This window comes from Myripristis murdjan, chromosome 14 (genome assembly GCF_902150065.1).
Source record: "Myripristis murdjan chromosome 14, fMyrMur1.1, whole genome shotgun sequence".
Lineage (NCBI taxonomy): Eukaryota > Metazoa > Chordata > Actinopteri > Holocentriformes > Holocentridae > Myripristis > Myripristis murdjan.
Genome location: NC_043993.1, coordinates 36088132 through 36112329, shown reverse-complemented (window position 1 = coordinate 36112329; position 24198 = coordinate 36088132). Strand labels below are relative to the sequence as shown.

Genomic DNA, 24198 nt, shown 5'->3' with positions numbered 1-24198 from the left:
CGCCTCATTTGCGGCCACAGTGTTGCTCTTAGCGTTAATTTTATTTTTAAATTTTTCATAGCTTTCCATGAGGACAAGCTGCTCCTCTTGCGTGAAGCAGCCCGTGAACGGTCCATTTTTCGTGGAAGCAGAATCACATGACGCCAAAACGCCCCCTTTTCTGTGAATGCGCACAGAGCACAAAGCTGACAGCCGGACTTAACAAACCTTGATGATAACCACCGTCGTGATACCACTTAACTTTGACTGGAGCTTTAGGTTTTGTTGAGCCTGACAGTGAACACAAAGCCTGGGTATGTTGAGCCTCCTTCATAGTACAGCCCTCTGGTCTCTCGTTGACTCCCAGGGCGCGCGCTTTGTGCCAGACACTTCCGTGCCTCTTAAATCAGCTGTACCAATTTGACAAATCAGCTGATCAACAAAAAACAAAACACTTTGACAGACACTCCACAGCAGGTTCATTAGGTCATTATTATACAGGATGGGATTATAGAGTTTACATTTTTCTAACAGGAGGTTGTTTTTTTTTTTTTTTTTTGTACATGAGGAAAAATAAATAAAACAAACTCTATCCTGCCTTATGTTGCGGTGCTACAGCATGAAATTGAAAACTTGTTCTGTTCTTTGCTGCAGTTCCATTTAGCCACATTAGCATTTCATATTGTTATAACTGTTGTGTTCTGGATATGAACTCTAATTGGATATTACCATCAGATTAACTGGGTATCACACTGAGAGCTGTTGAGCCTGGGAATATTTTTTTCCTCCAGCTGTTGGCTCGGAATGTCCTGGAAGCTGCGAGGTGCGTCGTGAACCTGAACAGCTCAGATTGATGCTCAACGTTGTGATTTGTGTTCCAGCTCCCTGCTTGTTAAAATAATATTTCTTTTTTTTATCAACTTTCTTTATTGGAAGAAATTTACACATTGCGCTGTCATGTTGGTAACAACATGACAGGGCAATGTGACAAGGGGACTTCCATTCTTTCATTTTTTCCCCTTTTAATCCCTCCCGCAATCCCACCCCATACATGATCCGTACAATACACAAACAAGGAAAACACTGGAATGAATAATTAAATGAAATAATAATGTTGAAAAACAACAATGAAAATAATAAATAAATAAGGTAATATAAAATAAATCAGACAAACAAGCAAGCAAGAAAAAAAGGGGGGGGGGGGGTCATTCGTCACAGGCAGAGATGTCAAAGATTCAATATAGTATAGTAGTATAGTATTAGTATTAGTAGTATATATAGGGAAAATCTAAGCTTTTCAAGTCTGATGGAAAGTAACACCTCTTTCACCCACCTGGTGTGAGATGGAGGTTGAGGAATTTTCCAGTTAAGGAGTATGAGTCGCCTGGCCAACAGGGTGGTAAAGGCAAGAACAGTCTGTGATTTTGGAAGTAAAAGGCTGCAGGGGGGTACCAAACAAAGCCAAGAGAGAATCAGGAGAGATAGTAGTGTTATATGCTGTACTAAGAGTTTTAAAGATTTCAGACCAGAATGTGGTGAGCCTGGGATAGAACCAAAACATATGGGAATGGTTGGCTGGAGACTGTTTGCACCTATTACATGAGTCAGTTACATTGGGATAAATCCGAGACAGTCTCTGATTGGTGTAGTGAGTTTTGTGTACTACTTTACATTGTAAGAGGCCATGCCTCGCACAGATTGAAGAGGAATGAGCTAACCGTAAAACTCATTGCCAGTAATCATCAGGCAGTGTGGTTCCAAGCTCTTGCTCCCAAGAGTCCTTGGGACCGGATGCAGAGGTGTCAATTGTAGAATTGATAAGGCTGTAAATGCAAGAAATTAGGTGCTTTTGTTCAGGATCGAGAGCCAATAACAAATTAACCAGAGTTTCTGGGGGTCGACTAGGGAATTTGGGGTTCTGATTCTGAATTAAATGCCTCATCTGAAAAAAACGAAATAAGTGGGAGTGGGAGTCAAATTTCTGTGAAAGCTCAGAAAAGGATATAAAAGGCCCTTGATTGTAAAGGTCCTAAAATGTAGTTATTCCTTTGTTAAGCCAAGTCCGAAAAGTCAAATCAGTGCAAGAGGGCAGAAATAAGTTATTGTTTACGGTGGGGGAAACATCTGAGGCCCTATGGAGGCCCAGGCCTTTCCTAATTTGAATCCAAATTTTAATAGAGTTAGCTACCATAGTTTGAGGTAAAGTTGGGCTGGGAGCAGACCAGGGATGAAAGAAAGAGTTTAGAGGACACAAATTCCATATCCACCTATACAGGATGCTCTGTCTGCTGTGTCGTTAATCCTGTACAAAAGTTTATGAATGTTACAGGACCAGTAATAATGTAAGAAATTGGGCAATGCTAAGCCACCAAGAGCTCTTGGGAGCTGTAGCACAGATTTTCTGATGCGCAGGTTTTTATTGCACCAGAGGAGGGAGCTTATTAATTGATCAAGCCATCTAAAAAAAAAAAAGACTTTTTAATAAGGACAGGGATATGTGAAAAAAGATATAGAAACTTGGGTAAAACAACCATTTTAACTAAACTAACACGCCCTACTAGGGATAGTGGAAGATCAGACCATCTATCAAAGTCTCGTTTACACCTCTCAAGGAGATGAGAGAAATTTTTGGAGAAGAGTTGATTGATTGAAGAGTTGTAATATATACCCCCAGGTATTTTAATCTGTCTGTAGCATATTTGAAAGGGAAAAAAGATGGGGGTATATTTTTGGCCAGAGAATTGATGGGAAGAAGTTTGCTCTTATGGAGGTTAAGTTTATAGCCTGAATAGGACCCAAATTTGTCAAAAATACTTAGAACCACAGGGAAAGAGGCAGCTGGATTGGACATGTATAAAAGGAGATTGTCGGCTTACAACGATAATTAATTAACTTTCCCAGCTCTGGTAATGCCCTCAAACCCACCCTCCTGGCGTAGCCAGATGGCTAGAGGCTCAATAGCTATGGCAAATAGGAGGGGGGAAAGATGGCAGCCCTGTCTGGTGCCACGATAAAGGGGAAATGAGGCAGACTGGAGTCCATTTGTGTGGACTGAGGCAACTGGACTAGCGTAAAGTAATCTTATCCAAGATATAAATTCTGGATTGAAACCAAATTTCTGCAGAACAAAAAACAAAGGAAGCCCCACTCCACCCTGTCGAAGGCCTTCTCCGCATCCAGTGAGATAATAGGGTATCCGCAGGGTCTTAAAAAGTATTAAAAGGTAATAAATCAATTTTGGGAAAATTAAGACCCTTAAAAAGTATTAAAGTCTTGTCACAACTTTATGAAGTCTTAAATTTTTAAAGTATTTTTTCTGAATTAGCTGTCCAAGAGTTTGAGTCCCAAAAACATTGTAAAAGTGTGTGAATTTATTCATTTTTATTAAAAAAAAAAAAAAACAAAGATGAACAGGTACATTAAAAACTAGGCTATTGTGGGTGCGTTCGTAAATTGTCTCTGAGAGCGCCAGAGCAAGCGGGCGGGTGGAAATTCAGAAGCACAAAGTACGCTCTGGCGCTCTCAGTGCATATTACGAACGCACTGAAATGTTACATGAATCCATGCGTTCAACTTAACTAGGGCTGAAACGCGGACGGAATCGCGGAATTAGCCAAATAAAAAGGAATCTATTTTTAACGCATTAATTGACATAATTTGAATTAAATGCTGTTTTGTGTGGCATACGAATGTCTGTCTGGGGGGTATTACATGGAGGGAAGCAAATCTGGGTGGCACAACCACTCCGGTCGTTTCACCTGCACCACCAAGAAAAAACATTACAACAACTGCACCGGCACTGTACGAGTCCAAAAGGCAAAGAAACTTTCCAGGCTACAGCAGCGCACTGACATAGATTGTTTAACAAAGTGAAGAGTTCCCACTCCGCTCTATTTTCACTGGCTAACAGCGGCACACTGGCTTAGTTTGTCTATTCAGAGAAGCGGTATCACTTTGGCTTATTTTTCAATCTATGTTATCACAGGCATACTACTGCTCATTCACACAGGCATACTACTGCTCATTCACACAGGCATACTACTGCTCATCGTAGTTGAATTGTTAGGTCCATTTGATAATTAATATACATTTTTAAAACAAATAATAATTTAGCATCTACTCCTTCAAGATTATTTATTATGTTCTACAACCCATAAACATACACTAACACTACATACCGAGTGTTTGAGCAACATATCTCCTCTGTGCTACAAAAGATCCGTGGTAAAAAGTACTCTGTGAAGTATGGTGAAGTATTAAAAAATATTGAAAGGGTTTTGAAAAAGTCTTAAAAAGGTATTAAAATTAACTTCAAGATGCCTGCATATACCCTGGATAATCACCTCTGGAGTGTTCGAACTAGGAGAGCTAATGATGTTTAAGAGTCTCCTCATGTTATGAAATGAGTGTCTTCCAAGCATGAAACCTGTTTGATCCGTCAATATTATATTTGGTAGGCCTCGTAGTCGTTGGGCCAGGATCTTTGACAGGATCTTTAGGTCAACATTTGAGAGAGATATTGACTACATTCTTCTATCTGATTTGTTTATGGCCGCTAAAAAAATGATAACTGAATATTTGGCTCATGAACTGTCCAAACCAACATGAATAAGGTCCTCCCAGCTATGGGGCTCGTGTCACTCTGAGGCCCACAGCGGGCTTTGGTCTCTTGATGTTGTTTTCTTTATTTATTGGTATTCTTTTTATTTGGGCCATTTTGATATTTCTGATATTTTTAAAATATGATCATAAAGAAATATGTGGTAATTATCTTAGGTAATTGTCTAGTCAGTTTGTGGATTTATTTTAAGTATCTGATGACTATTTTCTTGCTGGTGTTTTAGTCCTTTTCTCCCATGAATTTTCTCAGGTTTTAAAGGGTTAACTGGGAGTCACTGGGCCAAGAAAAAATATTCAGAATGTCAAAATGTTATTAACTTGACATGGTTGTGTATTTTCAACCATGTAGTGTTCATAAAACGTCATTTTCTGAAAATTCACCAAGTTCAACACAGAAATAAATCTTGATGGTTTGATTCCTGCACTGTTCTGTGTGCCTTGTGGCTCAGAGTCCTGCTGCTCTGCTCACACGGCTGAGCAGGTAAAAGTTCAGTTTTACCAGTTTTTGGTAAACGTGAACAGTTTGTGTCCATCAGCATCATCACCACACAGCTTCACTGACAGGCCGACACACACGGCACATTTCCTTGTTCTGCTGGACGTTCAGTGTTTCAGTTTAATCCTTTCAAACCTCTGGTCAGCCTTTTATTTTACCCTCCTGACAAAATTCACTGAATGTCTTTATTTGGGGGGGAATTTGTCAGTAATTCTATTTTAAGTTTGTTTTGTTTTTGTGGTCACTTTATGGTCATTTTCTTTTTTTGTTTTAAAAATATCTTGCTGTATTTTGGTTAATTTCTTGTTACATTTGCTCACAGCAATTTTCCCTCATGTTTTTGAAAGAAGTGAAGTGAATCTGCTGAGGTTTCAAAGGGTTAAACTGTTGGGATGTCAAACTGAACGCTGACGAACCGCAGTGACAGCAGAGGAGAAAACGTTAGCAGGGTCCCGGCGTCGGCAGGTGGACGCAGCCCTTCCTGTCCAGCGTGAGCAGAGCTAGGTGCTGCAGGGTCTTCAGCTTGGCCTCACTGACGCTCATGTTCAGCTGCTTCATCTTCTGCACGCTGAGCGAGCCGCTGGGAGGACGGAGACAAGAAACAATCAGCCACAGCTCACCTCACAAGTCAGGAGTGGAACAACAAGCTGATGTTAAGTTTTTGCTGTGTGTATAGTCTTTGTTTTGTTTTTCTGAAATGGGTGAACTATCCCTTTAAGAGTTTGATGGTGGATTTTGAACTTTTGGAGTTGAACCTTTTTGTGGTGCTGAAATGCTGCTGCAGCTGCCTGTAGAAGGTGTTGAGATCTGCCAGCGTGACGTCTCCACGAATACTGACAGGAACTGCTTCCAGCATGGCTTCACTCAGGTCCTCAAAATCACCAGTTGCGCAGGCTACAAACACAGGAAAAAGCTCAGTGTCACTGTGACTCATGAGCATGATGCAGAAATACTGTATGTCATATATGTTTACAGCACCTTTCATAAACAACTGCAGCAATCTGTTTTTGAAATAAAAAAGCTGGTGGTTGGTATGTTAATATTTTCAGGTGCATGTGCAGGCAGGTGTGGGACACACACTCCTACCAGGTTACCAAGGACCAGACAGTCACTACCTGTAACTGTCACCCAGAGAAGTCTCCTTGAATTTTCAAAATTTTATATATTTGAATGATTTGATCATTCACAAAAAATAATAGATACAAATATGTAACAAAAAATCATAATAGCACATGGTTGGGGAATACCTTAACAGACCACCAGGGGGCAGCAGGCCACCAGTTGAAACCTCCAGATTTAGAGGCATTCCTGCCTGGATTAATAAAATGTGATATAGACCATAACCACACAATTTCAGCCATTTCAAATCATATTTTTGTGTGTTGCAGTTTCACAAGCTGCCTTTTTTTCCCTGAGGTGTAAAAATGTTAGATGACACTTCCTGCTAAATGATGTTCTGCTGCTGCGACTACAGAATCCCAGACTAACAGATCAGAATCAGATGAACTCTGTTATGTTTGCCACACTGCACACAGCATGTGAGGGAGCGCTGTGGCCGTGGTTCTGACAGTACCTGACTGATGTGTTGAAAACTGATTACTGCCATGATGGAGTGTGTCAGGCGGTTCAGACTCACATGGTGGTGGCTGCTGGCTGGAAGCTGCTGTGGGAGGAGCCACCTGGAAGCAAACATCACTGTTAGAGTTCTCATCGGGCCTGAAAATTAAGACCCTACCCTACCCAGGCCATGCTGGGCCAGCCCAAGGCCCTACCCTACCCTACTAATTAGCCGAACTTTAAGCCCGACAGCCCGATAAAGCCCCAAATAAAAAGAAAGGAGATGAAAAAAAAAAAAAAAAGGATTGCCAAATTCGCCATTATTTAGGAGCGCCGATGGGTCAAATTCTAGTAGCAGTGAGAGAACGGACATAATAGTTGGCGAAAGGCAGCTTCACCACAGAACCAGAACCCGAAGCCCGAACCTACCCGAAAATGTCAGGTAGGGTCGGGTTCGGGCAGAATTTGAGAGCTCAGAGTTTACAGACGGAAGAAACTGCAGCTAAACCCGACGCCTTGAGCTCAGGAGCTCTGCTCAGGGTTACACTAAGAGAGCACTTTACTTTGCTTGACAAGCAAAGATCAGAAAAAGACACTTATGTGATTTTATAATTCTCTAAATCAGGGACCACATGGACCCCGAGTCAGGGGCCACAAAATATTTTAAATCATGATGAGGGGCCACAGTCTATGTCTCTTCTGCTTGCTGGGATTCATCAAGAGAACATTTCTGTTTTTTTTTTTTTTTTTTTAAAGCCTCTGCTGCTCATTTACTTTTCTTTAAAGCCCTTTAATGAGGGCAGGTCTGGCAGCACCAGTGTATTCTTAATGTTTGTGTCTCTGCGTGCTGTTTTAGTCCTGGCTCATGTTAAATTCTTTAATCTCCGGCACACACACACCAAACACTGTGGTCTGTGTTTGAAATCTAAACTCCTTTGTGTTGAAACACGTTCAAATTTTCTTTTGCTCATGTTGTCGTCTTCAGCTCTGTACATCACAAAATCCTGCGCTGTGACCTCTGGCCTCTGCTGACAAGATATAGGTACATAAACACCTGCAGGCAGTGCCATCAAGCTACATGGCTCCCCCTAGTGGCCAGAATTAAAGCAGCAACCTTTAAATTAAATGAGTCAGAGTCAATCTTTTTTGTTCAAATTTTGAAAAATCACCTGGGGGGCCACATGAGGGCCACAGATATGGCAACAGGTGCTGTGTACCAGGACAGGACAGGCCCTTTGCTGCAGGTCACCCCCCACCCCCCCTCCTGTCACTATCATATAAAGCAAAAAAGCCAAGACAAAACATCATCTGAAAGAAAATCCTTAAGCATGCACCAGCCTCCAGACTAAGACTAGGCCTAATCCCATCTGGAAGAACCCTGCACTGTGTGGAGGTGTCCCGTTTGGATTTAACAAGGTATGACCGTTAAGTGTGTGTGTGTGTGTGTGCTGCCTCACCTCTGCTGTACTGGGACTGCCAGCTGCACCGAGGAGCTCTGCTGCCTGCTGCTCCAGCTCGCTCAGCGGTGGGACCTGCAGCGTTTACAGGGAGACTGTCAGCAGCTGAGCGATGGAGCCTCGTGCTTCATCATCCTCATCATCCTCGTGCTGCATTTTGTGTTGAACGGCTGGTTTGAAAAGCCCAGGTCATATTTTAAAGAGACAGTACACTAAATTTCACTTTGTTTTGATTACAGTTTTGATTTTAGGTTAAATTGATATTTTTGATTTTTTTTTTTCCATTATTATTGTCATTGTTAGGTGTTTGGTTGGGGAGGGATTAGAGGCAAACCATTCAGGAAACAACCCCAGTTTTTATTCGTCGCACCCATTTCCATTATATTACCATTACTGACATTTAGGAACTCTGAAGAACAATGCCAAATGAGTAAATCACTGATAACTGGATTTACCCAATTCCCCCTCAGGGATCAATAAAGTATTCAGATTTCCATCCCTTTAAGTTAAGTATTTAACTGCTACTAATACTTAAATAGGGTCCTTCAGTGACCGGGGTGAAATAACTACAACAAAAACAATTCTATGATATTTTGTACAATTTTTCCATCATTTCCAGATCTGGCAAGCTAGTATAAATATAAAATAAAACAACTGATGAGACACACTGTTGAATATTTGTTCAGTTAGTGGTACAATCTAGACTTTGTTTCAAAAACAGAAGAGTTTTTCCTACACTAGCTTCAGTGCTCCGGTGTGTGTGTGTGTGTGTGTGTGTGTGTGTGTGTGTACCTCCACGTCAGCGGTCTGCTGGACCTGCTGGATCAGCTGCATCACGCTATTCAGGTTTTGTCTGATGGAGTCCACCGACTCCTTCTGTGCCGCTGCTATCTCCTTGACCTCGGAGCACAGGGCTGTGTACCGAGCCTTGATGGCCATCAGGTTCTCCAGCAGCACCACCGGATTTTCCTGTTGAAATATCAGCATAATCAACAGACACAGACCACAAGAAAAGCAGGACCACCAACTTTCATGATCGACATTACTGGTTTTGTTGCATATATTTTAAGTTTGATGAGGCTGTGATTCTCCTGGAGGTCACTAGGGGTCATTTTCTCCAGCGACGTCCAGTTTGACAAAAGTCTCTGCCTGCAGTGAAATGGCTGCTATGGGGGCCAACATCATCACACATGAATCAAATGTGGCTCATTGAATCCACAAGAGTCTCAGCTTTCCAGTCAAAGCCAACTGATGCAGCTCCAAGACTGTTTAGGCCCCAGTCTGCACACACACACCATTTTACAACAGGCCACAAGAACACATGTGGACTGCATGCTTTGGGGCCCAAACTGCATGGGATTAGCAGAAGGTGGGCGTGTCTGCAAAGGGGAGAGAACCCATTTTCATTCACACAGCTGGAGGTCAGAGGTCAAGGGACCCCACTGGAAACAGACATGCCAGATGTTTCCTCGCTAAAATTTAGCTGAACTTTGGAGTGACATTTATCCCACTTTCCAACAACCTGGCATGACATGGGCCAATGGATTCCTTCCATCATCTAGTTTGATATGATGCTCTAAATCTTACAAGGAGTTAATGTCAGATAACAGTGATCATGATTGACAAAACACAACACTCGCACAGCTGATCTACACACCACAGCTTTGGCTCTGAGAAAAGACCTGAGAAGAAGAGTTGGGTTCTCACCTCGGGAGCAGATCCGTTCTCTGCGGCGTTGTTGGCAAAGTCCAGCTTCAGCCTTTTCTCGATATAATCCAGGTCAGCCTCTGACTTCTGGAACTGAAAGAACACCCAGCTTAATGCTCTGAACGTCTGCAAACTCACAGCTTCCACCAGCTCCTAACCTTTTTTTTTTTTTTTTTTTTAGTTCATTGCAGTTGCAAATTTCATATTCATATTTACACGCTCATTTGTCTGCTATGTTAAATAATAGGGTAAATGAGAGAAGTTCACAATTTGAATGTTGTGAACCACTGTGGTTCTCTTACATGTATTTTTAATGTAGTGTTGCATAGGACTGATACGGTATGGATTTTTTCTAAATGTTGTGAGAAAGATAGATAGATAGACAGATATACTTTATTGATCCCAACCAGGGAAATTCTGGAAAGCAAGGTTTCTCTGTGGTTTGGTGGATCAGGGCAGGACTTAAGAGTCGAACACTCTTTTATTGCTCAAGTTAAAATTTCAGCAAACGTTTTGTTTTGAGTTATATATTACGTTTTTTTAATATCGAGAAAATGACAAATTTGCAGTCATAGAGAAAATGATCCCCTTAGCTCTATGACTGCACTTTCAAATTTTTGTCCCACTTACAGAACCAACATTTTCTCTTCCTTCCAATTTCGGTCTCATCTTTATCTCTGACATATTTGCTTCTTATCTCATTGTCATGGTCCATGTTACTGTCCATTTTAGCATTTTTCCCTGGCTCACCACTGTCTATCATAACATTTATAAAGAAATAAGAAACCAAGCCCACATCACCCTTCACAACGTCCATGTTTGCTTATCATTTGTCTTCTAGGTTTGATTTTCTGCCAAAACCTCACAGATGTTGATGGTTTTTATAATTAGTACTGAATTGCTTAAACGGAGAATGCACTTCTGTTGCACGTGAAGGACTCACAGACAGTCACTTAGATCATGTAAATTCCACAAACCAAACAACTCTTCTTTTATCTTCTTTTAATATTATTTGCATCATTTTTTTTTTGCTTTTGGATTTTGTCTTTAATGTAAAGCATCTTAGTGTCTTGAAAAAAATACTATTGTTCTGCTGAGGCTTTTATAAAATTAGTCTGAATGTAAAAATGTATCAATATATATATATATAAAAACAAAGGTCACTTTTTTCCCCCCAGAAATTAGTAGTTTATTTTGCTCAATGACATTCTTTCAGCTTGTGACAGGCACCAAAATGCAATCCTTACAATCATCAAAAATCTGCATTTAGTAGCATATTTTTCAATATCCCCAGACACTCCAGCAGGTCCACCAGCTCCTCCTGGCGGATCTCCTGAGGTCCCAGGCCGGCTGGGATATGTAGACCTCCTCAGCGTGTTCTGGATCTGCCTCATGTCTCATCCCAGTCAGAAGTGCCTAGCACACCTCCAAGGGGAGTCGTACGGGAAGCATCCTAACAAGTTGCCCAAACTACCTTTAGGCTCAACTCCTTCATCACCATGATGGTAAAGTGCAACTCCCACAAAACTGTGACCACTGCGCTGATTCATCTGTCAATCTCCTGCTCTGTTTATCCTCACTAGTGATCAAGACTCCAAGACGCTTGACCTCCTCCAGCTGGTGTAGTTACTCGCTCCCAACTCGGAGGGCTTTTTCCTACAGAGACCCATAGCCTGGGACTTGGAGGTGCTGATCCTCTTACTGACCATGTCACACACTGCTGCAAACTGTCCCAATGCATGCTGGGAGTCACATCGATGAAGCCAAGAGGATCACATCATCCGCACAAAGCAGAGACGCAACCCTGAGGCCGCCATGCTGGACTTCCCCCAAACCCTGACTGTACCTCGAAATCCTGGCCATGAAAATTGACAAGGCACAGCCTTGGTGGAGTCCAACGCTCACTGGGAATGAGCTCAGCCTGATGCAAACACAACTCTCACTCTGATTATGCAGGTGTACATATAAATTAAAATAGGAACCTCCAACCCTGTTTGGACTCAAGATTTGTGTCAGTGACTACAGCCCAGCAACATCCACAGCCTTTAGCATTTCATAGCAGATCTCATCCAGTCGAGCCTCAATGCTGCAGAATATTCCAACTACCTAAGTGACTTCCAGCAGGGACACGGGTGACCACCCTCCCAAAACCTCTGGCCCTGTCTCTTCCATAAAGAGACAGGGCCACTGTCTGTCAGGTTTAGATGCTCCTCAAAGTGTTCCTCCCACCGTCCGAATACATGCCCAGACAGGGTCAGCACCTCCCCGTTTCTGCTGAGAACAGCCCTGCGTGCCCGTCCTGAGTCACCTTTTGGCAGAACCTATTTCAGGCCATGTCCTCCCCAAACTCCTCCCACTCCTGAGTTTTCACTTCAGTGACAGATGAAGCTGCAGACCCTCTGGTCTGCCAGTACCCTCAACTGAGTCCACCATCAACTCAAAGCTGCCAAATAAATGATAGGGTCCATTTGAACTCCAACGTGCCCTGAGATGCAGGAGAAGCTCTTCTGGAAGTGTGATTTGAAGACGTTCCGGACATGATCCTCCACGTGAACTCCACTGTTCAGCCAAGTTTACGTTTACTGGTCTGTTGGGTAGTTTCCCTCACCCGGTGGTGGTCAGTTCAAGCTCTCTCTTCACCTGGTACCAAGTACACTTACGAGCTGCCCTATGTTCAAGCATGGTGTTCAAAACACCACTCAGGCACTCCAGGTTTCTCCTTCATCACCCACATATGATACTACATCATAGTATTTTCTCAACTTTTGATACATCAGTGACGCTGATGGTATTTTTATAACAATATTAAAAGTAAGATTCCTGTGCAGTTTGAGACTAATGGACTTGGCTGTGACAAGAACTGATTGGTTTATTAAAGTGCTTTACTATTAAACCAATATGACATTTGGAAAGTGAAACTGACTAACCAAAAGAGGCAGAAGAGGAAGAAATTGCGTCTTATTTTTGTCTGTTTCCATCACTCCAAGTACAGTAGCCTACAGATCTGATTCTGTTGTTACAGTACTGTTCTCTGGTAAATTGGTGTATTATTCATTGGTTAATCTGTTAGTCTGATTGCAAACACCTGCTGTTTCACTGGCAGGCCTACAGATTTGTTTAGTAGGGCCTGATGTTTGTGCTGATTTAAAGTCGGCTTGTTCTCTGGTAAATGAGTCTATAATTCACTGGTCAGTTTGTTCCTGTGTACGTCCACCGCAGCCACAGTCACTGATTTCTTTGGTGCTGCCATTGTCCCAAAGTGTTTGTGGATAACTGTAGTTTTACTGCCAGGCCTTCACATCAATAATATGTATTTAAGCAGAATATGCATCCCCAGCAAGGTTTTGTGCGTTTTCATGTATGTTTCCATTATTTGAAACTTCAGCTATCCAAAATACCTTCATTCCCAAGGGGTTGGGATAATCGAGGAGCACCACCAACAACACCAGAAATTGTGTTTCAAAGATACCTCAGTCACCAAAGTTATTTTATTTCCTAGGTTTCAGTTTCTTATGAATGTGATCGTTTTTGTGCATTCATTGAAAAAAAAAAAAAAAATAGATTTGGTTTTTGTTTTATTTTGATTTTCCTAAACATTTACAACTGTAAATGTTTAGGAAAATCAAAATGAAACAAACAACTTTGTGTAGACGTTTAAGCGTGTACACGGTCACACCCCTCGTGTCAAGTATTCCAAACATGCAAGTTGCAGCGAAAACACGTTTAAGTACATTTGACTTAACATGACTGTGTTGCAACAGTACATGAAGCTGTTACTCAAGGCCTGAGGCCCAACGAGCTGCTGCACGGTCTACAGAGGCTGACACACACACACACACTTTCTGTGTGTATTTTACTCAATGCAGATTTGTCGGTACGAGGAATGACTACCTAGTCAGCTGGAGTGTATAACTGTCTATTATACATACAAAGATGTTCAGCCAAACAGCCTTCAGAGAAGCAGAAGCCCAAACACTGAAACCCTACAAGCAATATTGCACTACTCTGAACAAAGTGGACAGCAGAGGCAATACTGATAGGGTTCCAGGGCTTAGGATCGATCCATGTTTCAGCTGAGTTCACTGCATAATAATGGAAATGTCTAAATAGACTAGAATCCATATGTTTTCATGTGTGTTTTAACCATGCTCAAATGACAAATGTTTACCTATGGAAAACTAGTGAGAGCCAGCTCCATGTTTCATGCTTACCACCTTTAAGGTCAAGGCTCAGCTACCAACAGCATCCCTGATACCTAAATTCAGGCACAATGATGATAACTAAATAATAATAAAGAAATAATTATCCATTTGCTGTGGCCAACGTCAGTACAGTAAGCGATTATCGTACTGACTTTCCTTTTGCATTTGCAAAAATGTCAACAGAGACCATCTTTTTATACCGACCACTTAACATTCCCACTGTCATTCTGATTTTATAAACAAATTACAGTTAACACAAAATAAAACATTCTTCATCTAATAATCTTTTCCTCTGTCTTAGAGTGCTAACAGGCAGCAGTGCAGCACTGAGAGGAAGACAGTGGCTCTGCTGACCAGCAGGGGGCAGCACAAAAGCAGACTCTGTTCTGAAACAGTTGATGATGCGGGTCATATTGTGGCCTGATAGGTATCGTATTGAGAAGTTGTTGGCAGTGCCCAGCCCTAGAGAGCACATACACACACAAACGTACATTTGGAAGGTGTAACTGCAGAAAAGAAAATATCGAGGTCCAGAGTTTCGCACTGTAACGATGGCTGGTTTGAAGGAGCTTGCCTCATCTTGTATATTGTGTTCCTGATTTTTTTTTTTTTTTTTTGAGCACTAGTGATTTGCTCAATTCAGGGATTGAGCCTTTCCTGTCTCTCTCTACTAGCACTGTCAAATAAAGTAGAAATACCAAAAAAGAAAAAAGAAAAAAAGCTCAAAAGATGATTTATATTCTGTTTATTACCGCTCCTCTATTTTTATACATAAAGGCACTTTATGAAAAAACATGCTTATGTCATCGGAATGTGGTGAATAAATTGGTTACTGGAAAGTTTTAGTTCCTTATAATCAGATTTACGCTGGAAATAAAAAACACTGAATACCAAGGCCACTTACATTCCAAAGCAGACATGCTGCCAACAGATAAGGCTGACACGACCACCGTGTAATTGTGGTTATAACCTGGTTATAACTGCTTTATAAGGAAGACGACTGAGATAAACTAAAGGTTACGTGCCAGACAACTAAGATAAACATCTGTCCACAGTGTGTTCCTGACAAAAAACATGTTTTTTATTGAAGAGAACTTACAAATAGAACCAATTACAATAAATGCAATACCTGATATTATAATGTTATAAATTCAATAATACACATTTTTAAAGAGCAAGAAACCCTAGAGTATTATTTCATCCTTCAACAAAATTCACTTTATTTCATTTTATTTTTAATTTGGGGGTAAATTTCCTGGTAAATTTCTTGTAATTTAATTTTGCATCTATATTTATAATAATTAGCTATTATATTTCTCTTTAGGAATGGGAATGATTTAGAGTGTGGATACCCGACCTCAGACCAGCCCAACAGGTCGAGCCAGGTTCAGACAAAATTTTAGAGATTATGTTCCGGTTTGGCCCGGGTTCGGTCACAAGTCGGTGTTATTTTAGAGAAAAATGACAGACCTGCTGTCTGTTCTGGGCAACTTCCGGTATAGTGCTGGAATTCACATGACAATGCTCAAGGCAACATGCAGGTTATTCCAGGTGGTAAATATAACGTAATGACACAGGACAAGCAAGATCTAGGGCTCGGGTCGGGGTCAGACACAAAAACAATGCCGAATCCGCGCTCTAGCATGAGCACTCATTATGTAAACACCTACTGGACCACTAAAATACTACATGAGATCCACAAAATGATTCTGTTTATGAGCCAGAAAAAGAAAAATAGCTTCCCCACTTCCCACTAAATCCTCACTTGAACATCAGATCCAGCTGAATCCACAGGGTGGCGCTGTAGCCTTCACTCACTTGAAGTCCTACTGTTTTTTGGTTCCAGCTGGGAACCAACTTTTCAGGTTCTGAATCAATTTATTTTTGGTCAAATTGCTCAGAGCAGTGTCAAGCTTGTCAGAGTTTGATTCAGCTGCCCTCGACTTCAGTCTGTCTGATGGTTCAAATCGCCTGCAGTCGCTCTAACGCCTCTACTTACTTAATTTACTGACTTTTTAATGCACTGTCACTGATGAGAAACAGTTTTTCATTTTTCTCTGTGTATGCAGGTACTCAGTGGAAATGACAATAAATAAATGTTGAATCTACTTCACTTGACGCAGTTTACCGATGTAAGAGGAAAGCATGAATAGTCAGTGTGAGTCGGTCTCTGCAGCTTTCAGATGCTTTGACAATACTATTGCACTGCTAGCTGTCCAATACAGTAGTGCAATGAAGTCAGAGCACCTGCCAACAGCATTAGCTTCACAGTTAAGAAACTTTTTCATTAGCTTGGAACTATTCCTGGCCAATGCCCTTTTAACATTGCACTGCTTTTCTAGCAGGGTCACCAGTAGTACAATATAAAAGGGGCACTGGACAGACAGAAACTATTTCCAGATTCCAATATTGCAGGTTTATGCCATTTCAGTCCTGAACACAGCCCACTCCTTACTGCAGGATTTCATACTGGTAGTGGTAATATAGTTTTACTTCTTATGATGGATCCTCAAACACTGAACGTCCAGCACTGGCCATCACAGGAACCGTTGCTGAAGCCTGGCTGGTTTTCACCGGCTCACTGAACTCTCACTTCTTAATTTCATCTGTTCACGTTCTGGAAATCAGCAGACACTTGATCATAACAAGGCTGTTCTGCTGCCGATGCGTTCACTTCACAAGAGCTCGGCACTTTGAATCACTAACACAGGGTCTGAAATGACAACTCTCCAAGGCATCACACGCCAGGAAAATTTGTCTGTGACAAATAAATCACCACACTGGCCTAAAACCTGTTGAGATAACATCTGAAAGCACAGGGCTGTATCAAGGTCGTACAGTGCGACATCTTCCCTCAAATTTTCTAATGAAAATTATTTTGTGTGAGGAGAAATATTAACTCCCTCTCATGTGCAATCCATTGCTTAAGGCTACCATATTTGACAAATGTAAATTCAGTGAGAGAAACAAACATTATCCACTGGTCGGAACGCTGGAACACAGCACACGGTAACCTGATCACAACTTCAACTGCAACTGTATTATTGAAATTATAACATGGCTATGAGCAGTCCAGCTACAATTAGCAGTCACCATCCTAACAAATTTGTTTTGTAAAAAAAAAAAAAAAAAAAAAAAATCTGGAACAGAGACAACTCTGTGCTGCCCCTTGCCATTGGAAATGAAACACCAGATCATAATAATACAGACTGGTATTTTTTCCTCATATACCACCAATATTGTTTGCAAATTTGATACAGTTGATAGACATTTTCCAACTGAGTTGATTATCAATGATTATGCCTAAAAATGTAACACAAAACACATATTCAAGAGCATAATTAGCCTTTAAGGATGAGGTGAAGAGGATCTGATAGTTAAACCGCTAAATTGACTGAACAGCTGAACAACTGCATATCATTGCACATTTATTACCACAGGTTGAAGTATTTTTAATCATTCAATCAGCCTTTCTAGATGGCCAGGCAGCACCATGTAGAATTAGTTAGTTCATAATATTACTAACAGCATCTTTACTTGTCTGGTATCACTCTAAACAGTTTAAATTATTACAGGCTGGGTGGGAGTTTTGTAAACAGAACAGAGGAACATTAGAGGAGCAGATGCTGAGGCTGCTGGCCCGGGACATTTATTTTAGATATTCACACGGCCACTGTCCTGCAATATCAGCACATCATTAGTTTGGAAGCCCATAGAGGAGGAGGGCTGCTAGTTTGATTTGATGGTAAGTAAACCTATCATCCACTACTTAAATACACTTTAAAATGTGTCACAGAAATAAGCATATTTTCAGTCATAAATCACTGGGCGCACACCAAATGTTTATTTAAAAAAAAGTTTAGCAGAAAGGATGAAACTAATCAGCTTACATTTTTGAAAAATACACTGAATTTAATGGTTATTTCTGATCCAGTCACGGCAGAGTGAATCTCAGGGTTTACTGTGACTACAGAGGGTTTGGCAGAAGCATACCGGGGTATTAATACCCACATCTGGCCGGGACTGGTGCTCGGGTTGCGGGCTTACGTGTAGTTTGATTGGGGGGCGTGTTTCAATTAAAACACCGAGCACATCAGTCATATTTCCGCTGCCAGCCGTCACTTCCAGCCTGCTGTAAGCTGCGGGGGTTCACCACAGTAACCTTATCTCCATGTTGTTGTGAGGTCTGGCCGGTCCCGGCGCCGTGTGGCCGAGCTGCCGCCGTCTCTCAGCGGCTAACCGGAGCGGCTCCGTCCCGCTGACCCGCAGCTGGCCGCTAGCTAAAGCCAAACCAGCGGTTCGCTTCACCTAGTGGTCTGTTTCCAGGCTCACATCCCTTTTTTTAAAAAGGCTAAATGAGCCGCGGTGTCTCTGTGGCTGTGTGGTCGTGTTTTCTGTATAAACGGACGGCAAAATGGGGCTTTTTTTAGCGGTTTTTCACGTTTGCAACGCGAGGAGAAAATACGGCTTACTGGCTCCTCGAGACTCAACGTTCAAATTCCTTCGTAACAGCTAACCGACGGCCGCCCGCGCGGGCCCGCGGCTCGGCGTCACACACCGCCTCGGCACAGAAATGTGAGCGTTTTCGTAACGTTTCGGAGGATAAAATAGTTTTGCACAAAGCTTACCATGGCCTCCAGCTTTTCAACTGTTGTCTCCATGTTGAATAGTTTCCAGTGTGCTGCGGGCGCTCTGATTGGCCGGCGCCTTCTTCTTCTTCAGATTCCGTCAGACTGGACGAAGCGAAAGGCGTATGGCTGCCGTGATTGGTCAGCTGTCAGGAACGGGCGCAGCTGATTGGCCGGTTTGACCCAGTTTGTTGGTGTAGTCATGTGGGCGCCATGTTGCTGCCCGCTCGCCCGTGCGGAGCGGCTGTGGCTCGGTACGTGGCGTCCTTCATGTGTTTACTACGAGGAGCACAGAGCCAGTGTGTGTGTGTGTAGTCAGCTGCCTCTGAGCGGGCCCTGTGTGTGTGTGTGTGTGTGTGTGTGTGTGTGTGTGTGTGTGTGTGTGTGTGTGTGTGTGTGTGTGTGTGTGTGTGTGTGTGTGTGTGTGTGTGTGTGTGTGTGTGTGTGTGTGTGTGTGTGTGTGTGTTGGACTGTCCACCTGCACTTGTTCAAAGGTAGTGTGTGGTGGGGAGATTAGGCAGTCGTATTGTAAATTAGTTAAACTGACTCATTATTGGAGGTGCAACAATAACAACAACAACAACAATAATAATAATAATAATAATAACCTCCAGCTATTCACAAGACCTCTCAGCTCCACCTGTATAATCTAATCTAATCTAATCCAGCTGTTGTGCCATAAAGTTTCCTCTCCTGCTGCCTATAATGCTCAGCTTGTCTTGTTGTCACAGTAACAGAGGTGTTCATTCACTTCTATGTTTGGCATTGAGCTCATAGTTAGTGCTGCACTTTACTGACAGCTGTTTCCACTATTCTGTCCCACTCCTGTTTATTGAATATGAAGAGACAAAAAATTGGAAACACCTCTCAGTATAATGCAGTCCAGTAGCAGACCTCTGCAAACTGCAACCTCAGTAATAAACACAGAATTAAAGTGACACATTCTGCACAATGTCAACACAAACTGAACATTATGAACTTAGTTAAAAGGTAGAATTGATGGCAGAGCTGTTGCACTCTACATTACTATCACAGCAGCACGCTGGAACTCAGTGAGCTTGTTTGTAAAGGCAGACTGCATGGCTAGCTGCTGGAGGTTATACACCTGTAGCAACAGGACTGAAGGAAACACCTGAGCTCAGTGATTAAGAGCTGTGGCCCAGTGCTTTTGTCCACATGGTGTATGTGCCAAGGAACTTGAAGTCTGTCACAATAAAGGAGCAGGTTCCTCTTTCCGTTTCCTGCAGCTGATGGTCAGCTCCTTGGTTTTGGACGTGTTGACAGTTTTGCATCATCCAGACAGATTCTGCACTTCCTTTATCAGTCGGCCCCAGAGGAGCAGCGGCCACCAGAGACAGGAGGAGGCCGGTCGAGTTCGCTGTCACTGGTTTTTCCTCATTGGACACGTGTCCACATGTTGGAGGACAACAGCAGCAGAAACACAGGTGGCAAGAAATGAGGCATTTTTCACACCAACTCCGGCTGTAAAAACTCTGCTACAAGTCATCAAACTTAAACTTTCTCTGTGTTACAGTTTGACTGGATTAAAGTGGCTATCTTTCAGAGTGTTAGCCGGGGGGAAGTCCACCTCAATGGCAGGAGGCTAACAGTTAGCATTTGGAACATCTGGAAACTGACAAAAGCAAGTGAAGGCTGACTGTTTACTGAGACGGATCAAAAGAAGAAGAAAAGAAACCAACTTCCTCTTCAGGAAAAGTTCAAAGTGTGAGCATATGTAACAGAATATTAACCCTTAGAAAACTAAGCAAATTCCACTGTTCTCCTTCAAAATGTGACAACTTGCCACAAAATTACCCTGGAAATTTGTTTAAAAAAAAAAAAAAATACAAAATCATCACATTACTGAAAAAAATCTAAAAGAATCTAGCAAAATTACCAAATTAAAAATATAGATTTTTTAAAAAAATAGAAAAAAATGACCAAAAAATAACCACAATATAAGCAAATATTAGGAGGGAAAAAAAAACTAGAAAAAAAAAAAAAGTTCTTAATCCTGCACAGGAAATCTGAACAGATTGAGGAAAAATGCAGAAAGCAGAGGCTTGAGACACTGGAGAGAAAATGCTCTCATTTTCAACATTCAGCATTTCAACATTCATGTTTTTGCTGTTCAGTGAACAAACTGATGAAAGTTCTACTCACAAATGAAGTCAAAAACATCATTTTTTAAAAATTTGTACAAGTTTGCATGTATGTCTGCTAATGACAAAACAACATGTTTATATTTCTGTTTTATATATGATACAGTTTGAATAAATTAACCAAAATTTCCTGTTATTTCCCATGAATTCCCCAGCTTAACCTCCCATGGAAAGTTTATGGAAAGTTTCCGGAAATTCAGTGTAAATTTTCCGGCCCTTTGCAGCCCCGCCGACAGCTCAGTGAGCCCCGTTTGTGATGCCACGCTGCCTAAATGAAGCTCTGAAAACCAAAAATTCAGCACAATATTACCCAGAGGAAACACACGGTCCCCCTCCAGAGGAAAAGACAAAACACTGGACTTCCTGGCTTCTTTTAACAGCCCCAATCTGGAATTTATTTGGCTATATGGCAGGCATAATCACATATATTCTTGACAAGTTTGACTTGTACATGGAAAATCACCCCCCCGCCCTCCCGCCCTCCCACCCTCCCACCCTCCCACCACACCACCTTCCACAAGCCACTGTAGAAAACACACGACTGTTTGGCTGAACTGTGCACATCACATTAGCTGTCCTTTATTACCGAGCCTCATGTAAAAACATCAGTCAGGTTGACAGTGAAAAATGCCTGAAACTAGTAAAGTAAAAACAGAATCAGTTGAAATATTAACAAAGCCAGAAGCAGGATAGAAGTGTTGACCAGGGCTGCCCATGCTGCAGGTGTGTCTGGGACCTCCACCACATCAGAACTGTGAACATAGTGAACCCTCCTAACGTCGGCTTGTACATCCTCTGAACGTGTTCAAATATAAAACCCACAAATATCCCCACTACCCACAATGCCTCACATCTATCAAAATCGGGTCGTTTGAGGATGCCTACAATGTGTTGCCTGCAACTAATGTCTGCTCGGTGATGAAGGCATGGGCGGGGTTTGTGTCGCCGCCCTGGTCAGAGGCTGATCACGCTGAGCCTTTCTTACCACGGGACACAGCCGGCACACCTCCCTCCCAGCTAAAAGGCTTCACCGTCCGCCGCCTCGCCGTCCGTCGCGGGGAGCTCCAGCTTCTCGCACTGCGTCAGCTTCAGGGTGAGGTGCTGCGCGATCTCGTTGGGATCCGTGTAGTGAGCGGCAGGGACGTTCTGGACAGAAAAACAGATCAAACATGGCGTTATCGTTAGACTGAGAGAAAAGGCCTGGTAATGTTCGGGTGGAGGAAACAAAACTACGCGCTACGATTTCTGCTGCAGCACCTGAAGTAGGGATGGACATGATTAATCCGTGATTGATAATTGATCCGTAAGAATTTGGTCCATCAGGTGGAATGTGATCGATCTAACACTGATATCAAATCGAGGTGGTGTGTGTGTGTGTGTGTGTGTGTGTAGCCCTATAAAGCCACACATGTCATATTTAAGACATGATTGTTTTCAGCCTTGTACATCAACTGTACAGCAAATTTTTACTGAAACATCGATAGGAACAGCTACTGAGTTGATGCAATGTGAAATTACTGAACATTTCATGATGTTTTTGTTTGTAAACCCGTGTTGAAAATGGCCGTCTTAAATTTAACACAGCAGGTATATTGAGGTCATTTTCACCAAATTGGTCAAAATAATAAAAAGATAATACTAAATCATGGGAATCATGGGTTATTTTCTGAGTTTGGAAGGAAAAGTGTTTTTTTATGTGTTTGGAATTACCAAACATGATGTTTTTGTTTGTTTAAAAAAAAAAAAAAAAAAAAATCAAGCACAATTGCCTGATGTGCCAAATATGACACAAATTGAAACTCATAGTTTGGAATTGATATTTGAATTTTTTTTTATTTTTTTTTGGCTTTTTAGTTGGACCAATAATGGCTCCAGTTTCAATTCATTGATGTGTTTATGTGTTGCCAAGGTAACACCTTGTACCGATCGAGACGACAGCACTCGCTTCTCCTAAAAGTTTCCAGCATCACCTCCTCTCCTGAGCAGCGCCACACCTGGGAGCTTTACCAGAATCCATGAAATAACCTTCAGAGCAAGGCACGGCTCTCCACGTTCTCCGAGTGGAAAAGGGCCCAAAGGTGTTCCCACCTGAACTGGAGCTGCGCTGCCCCCTGCAGGACGAGCAGCGACAGGCCTCCTGCAGTCCGGGAGGCCTGCAGCTTCTCGTCTCATAGCTCACCTTCAGCTCTTCAATCTTGCTTTCCCTCGTGCTGAACTCTCGGAGCATGTAGTTCTTTCCGGCCTGGAAGGCAAAACGATCGGACATCCTCATGTTAGTCATTATGGAAGAAACTTTTTACAGCAGATACTGGTCGGGTGGATGTCTGCGAAAATAATGTCCTATTCATAATCATCAATCGTAAGAAGGTTCAACTTTAAAGCACATTGTAAGGCCCAGACACACCAAACTAGAGTGTGGATACCCAGATCGGTCTGGGTTCAGACAAATCTTTAGAAATTAAGTTCAGGTTCGGGTCAGGTTCGGTCACATTGGTGTTTTTTAGTGAAAAATGATGGACCTTCTGTCTGTTTTGGGAAATCTGTACAGTGCTGGAGTTTACTTGACGACACTGAAGGCAACATGTGGGCTATTTCAGGTGGTAAATGTGACCTCGTGTTGGAGCCATAATGTAGTTTTTTGTTTGTCTTATTTTATCTTCCATTATCCATCTGAAACAGTGACTATATGTGTGCACATTCTCCCCATTGAACGCAACGGGGACTATAGGGACACAGTCAGCTGTGTGAGACAGGAGATGGGAGGCAGACAGTTTTTTGAGCGTCTCTGGGCAGCCTCAAAGTGTTTGCTCTCACATTTGAGTTGATGAATGGAAACATTATTGTTTGGACTGCATACGGACATTGACATTTTACCTGTGCTAAGGTGAGCATGTTTACTCCTCACGGTGAATAAATGGATGTCAAATCCAAAGTTGTTTGATTGTTTGTTTGACTGGAAGTCAATACACCAAGTGATGGAGAACAAGCAAAATCTGGGGGTTGGGTCGGGTTCAGACACCAAAAAAAAAGGATATCTGCAGCCCGGTCCAGTCTCTACGCCAAACCAACATCAAAGAACTAGCAGCAACAAAGGCCAACTGTCCCACCCCGCCCCGCCCCGCCCCGCCCCGCCCCGTCCCGTCCTGACGCTCACCAACAGCCAAACAGGGCGAGGTACGACCATCAGCTTGGTGTGTCACGGCTTTTACATAAAAACAGACCCAACTCCTGGCTGTGGGAACTTGCCTCGTGATAGAGTCGCGTGTCGTTTATCCTGATCAGCACTCCGTCCACTCGAAGGAAGAAACGTAGCAACAAGAAAAAACTGGTGGGCATCACCCTCTGCAGACAGAAAGAAGAGTTCCTCCTCATGTCACACTCATGCCTCTG

General features: G+C 42.4%; 1 protein-coding gene across 7 annotated transcripts in view; it reads right to left on the bottom strand.

The window, feature by feature from the left end:
- The window catches only part of tiprl (TIP41, TOR signaling pathway regulator-like (S. cerevisiae)), a 32917-nt gene that overhangs the window by 2027 nt on the left and 6692 nt on the right, over positions 1-24198 (bottom strand). For 4 of the 7 annotated variants that reach the window (XM_030068091.1, XM_030068093.1, XM_030068094.1 and 1 more), the window contains 3 exons: positions 24055-24150; positions 22988-23050; positions 21317-21954 (listed from right to left, as the gene is read on the bottom strand). In XM_030068091.1, the coding sequence (XP_029923951.1) occupies positions 21826-21954; positions 22988-23050; positions 24055-24150 (288 nt within the window). In that variant the 3' untranslated portion in view covers positions 21317-21825. Of the gene's footprint in view, positions 1-5511; positions 5676-5850; positions 5990-6668; positions 6775-8109; positions 8185-8901; positions 9079-9816; positions 9910-18646; positions 18798-21316; positions 21955-22987; positions 23051-24054; positions 24151-24198 lie in introns of those variants that run through there. The other 3 variants (XM_030068098.1, XM_030068096.1, XM_030068097.1) reach the window with 3 other exon arrangements.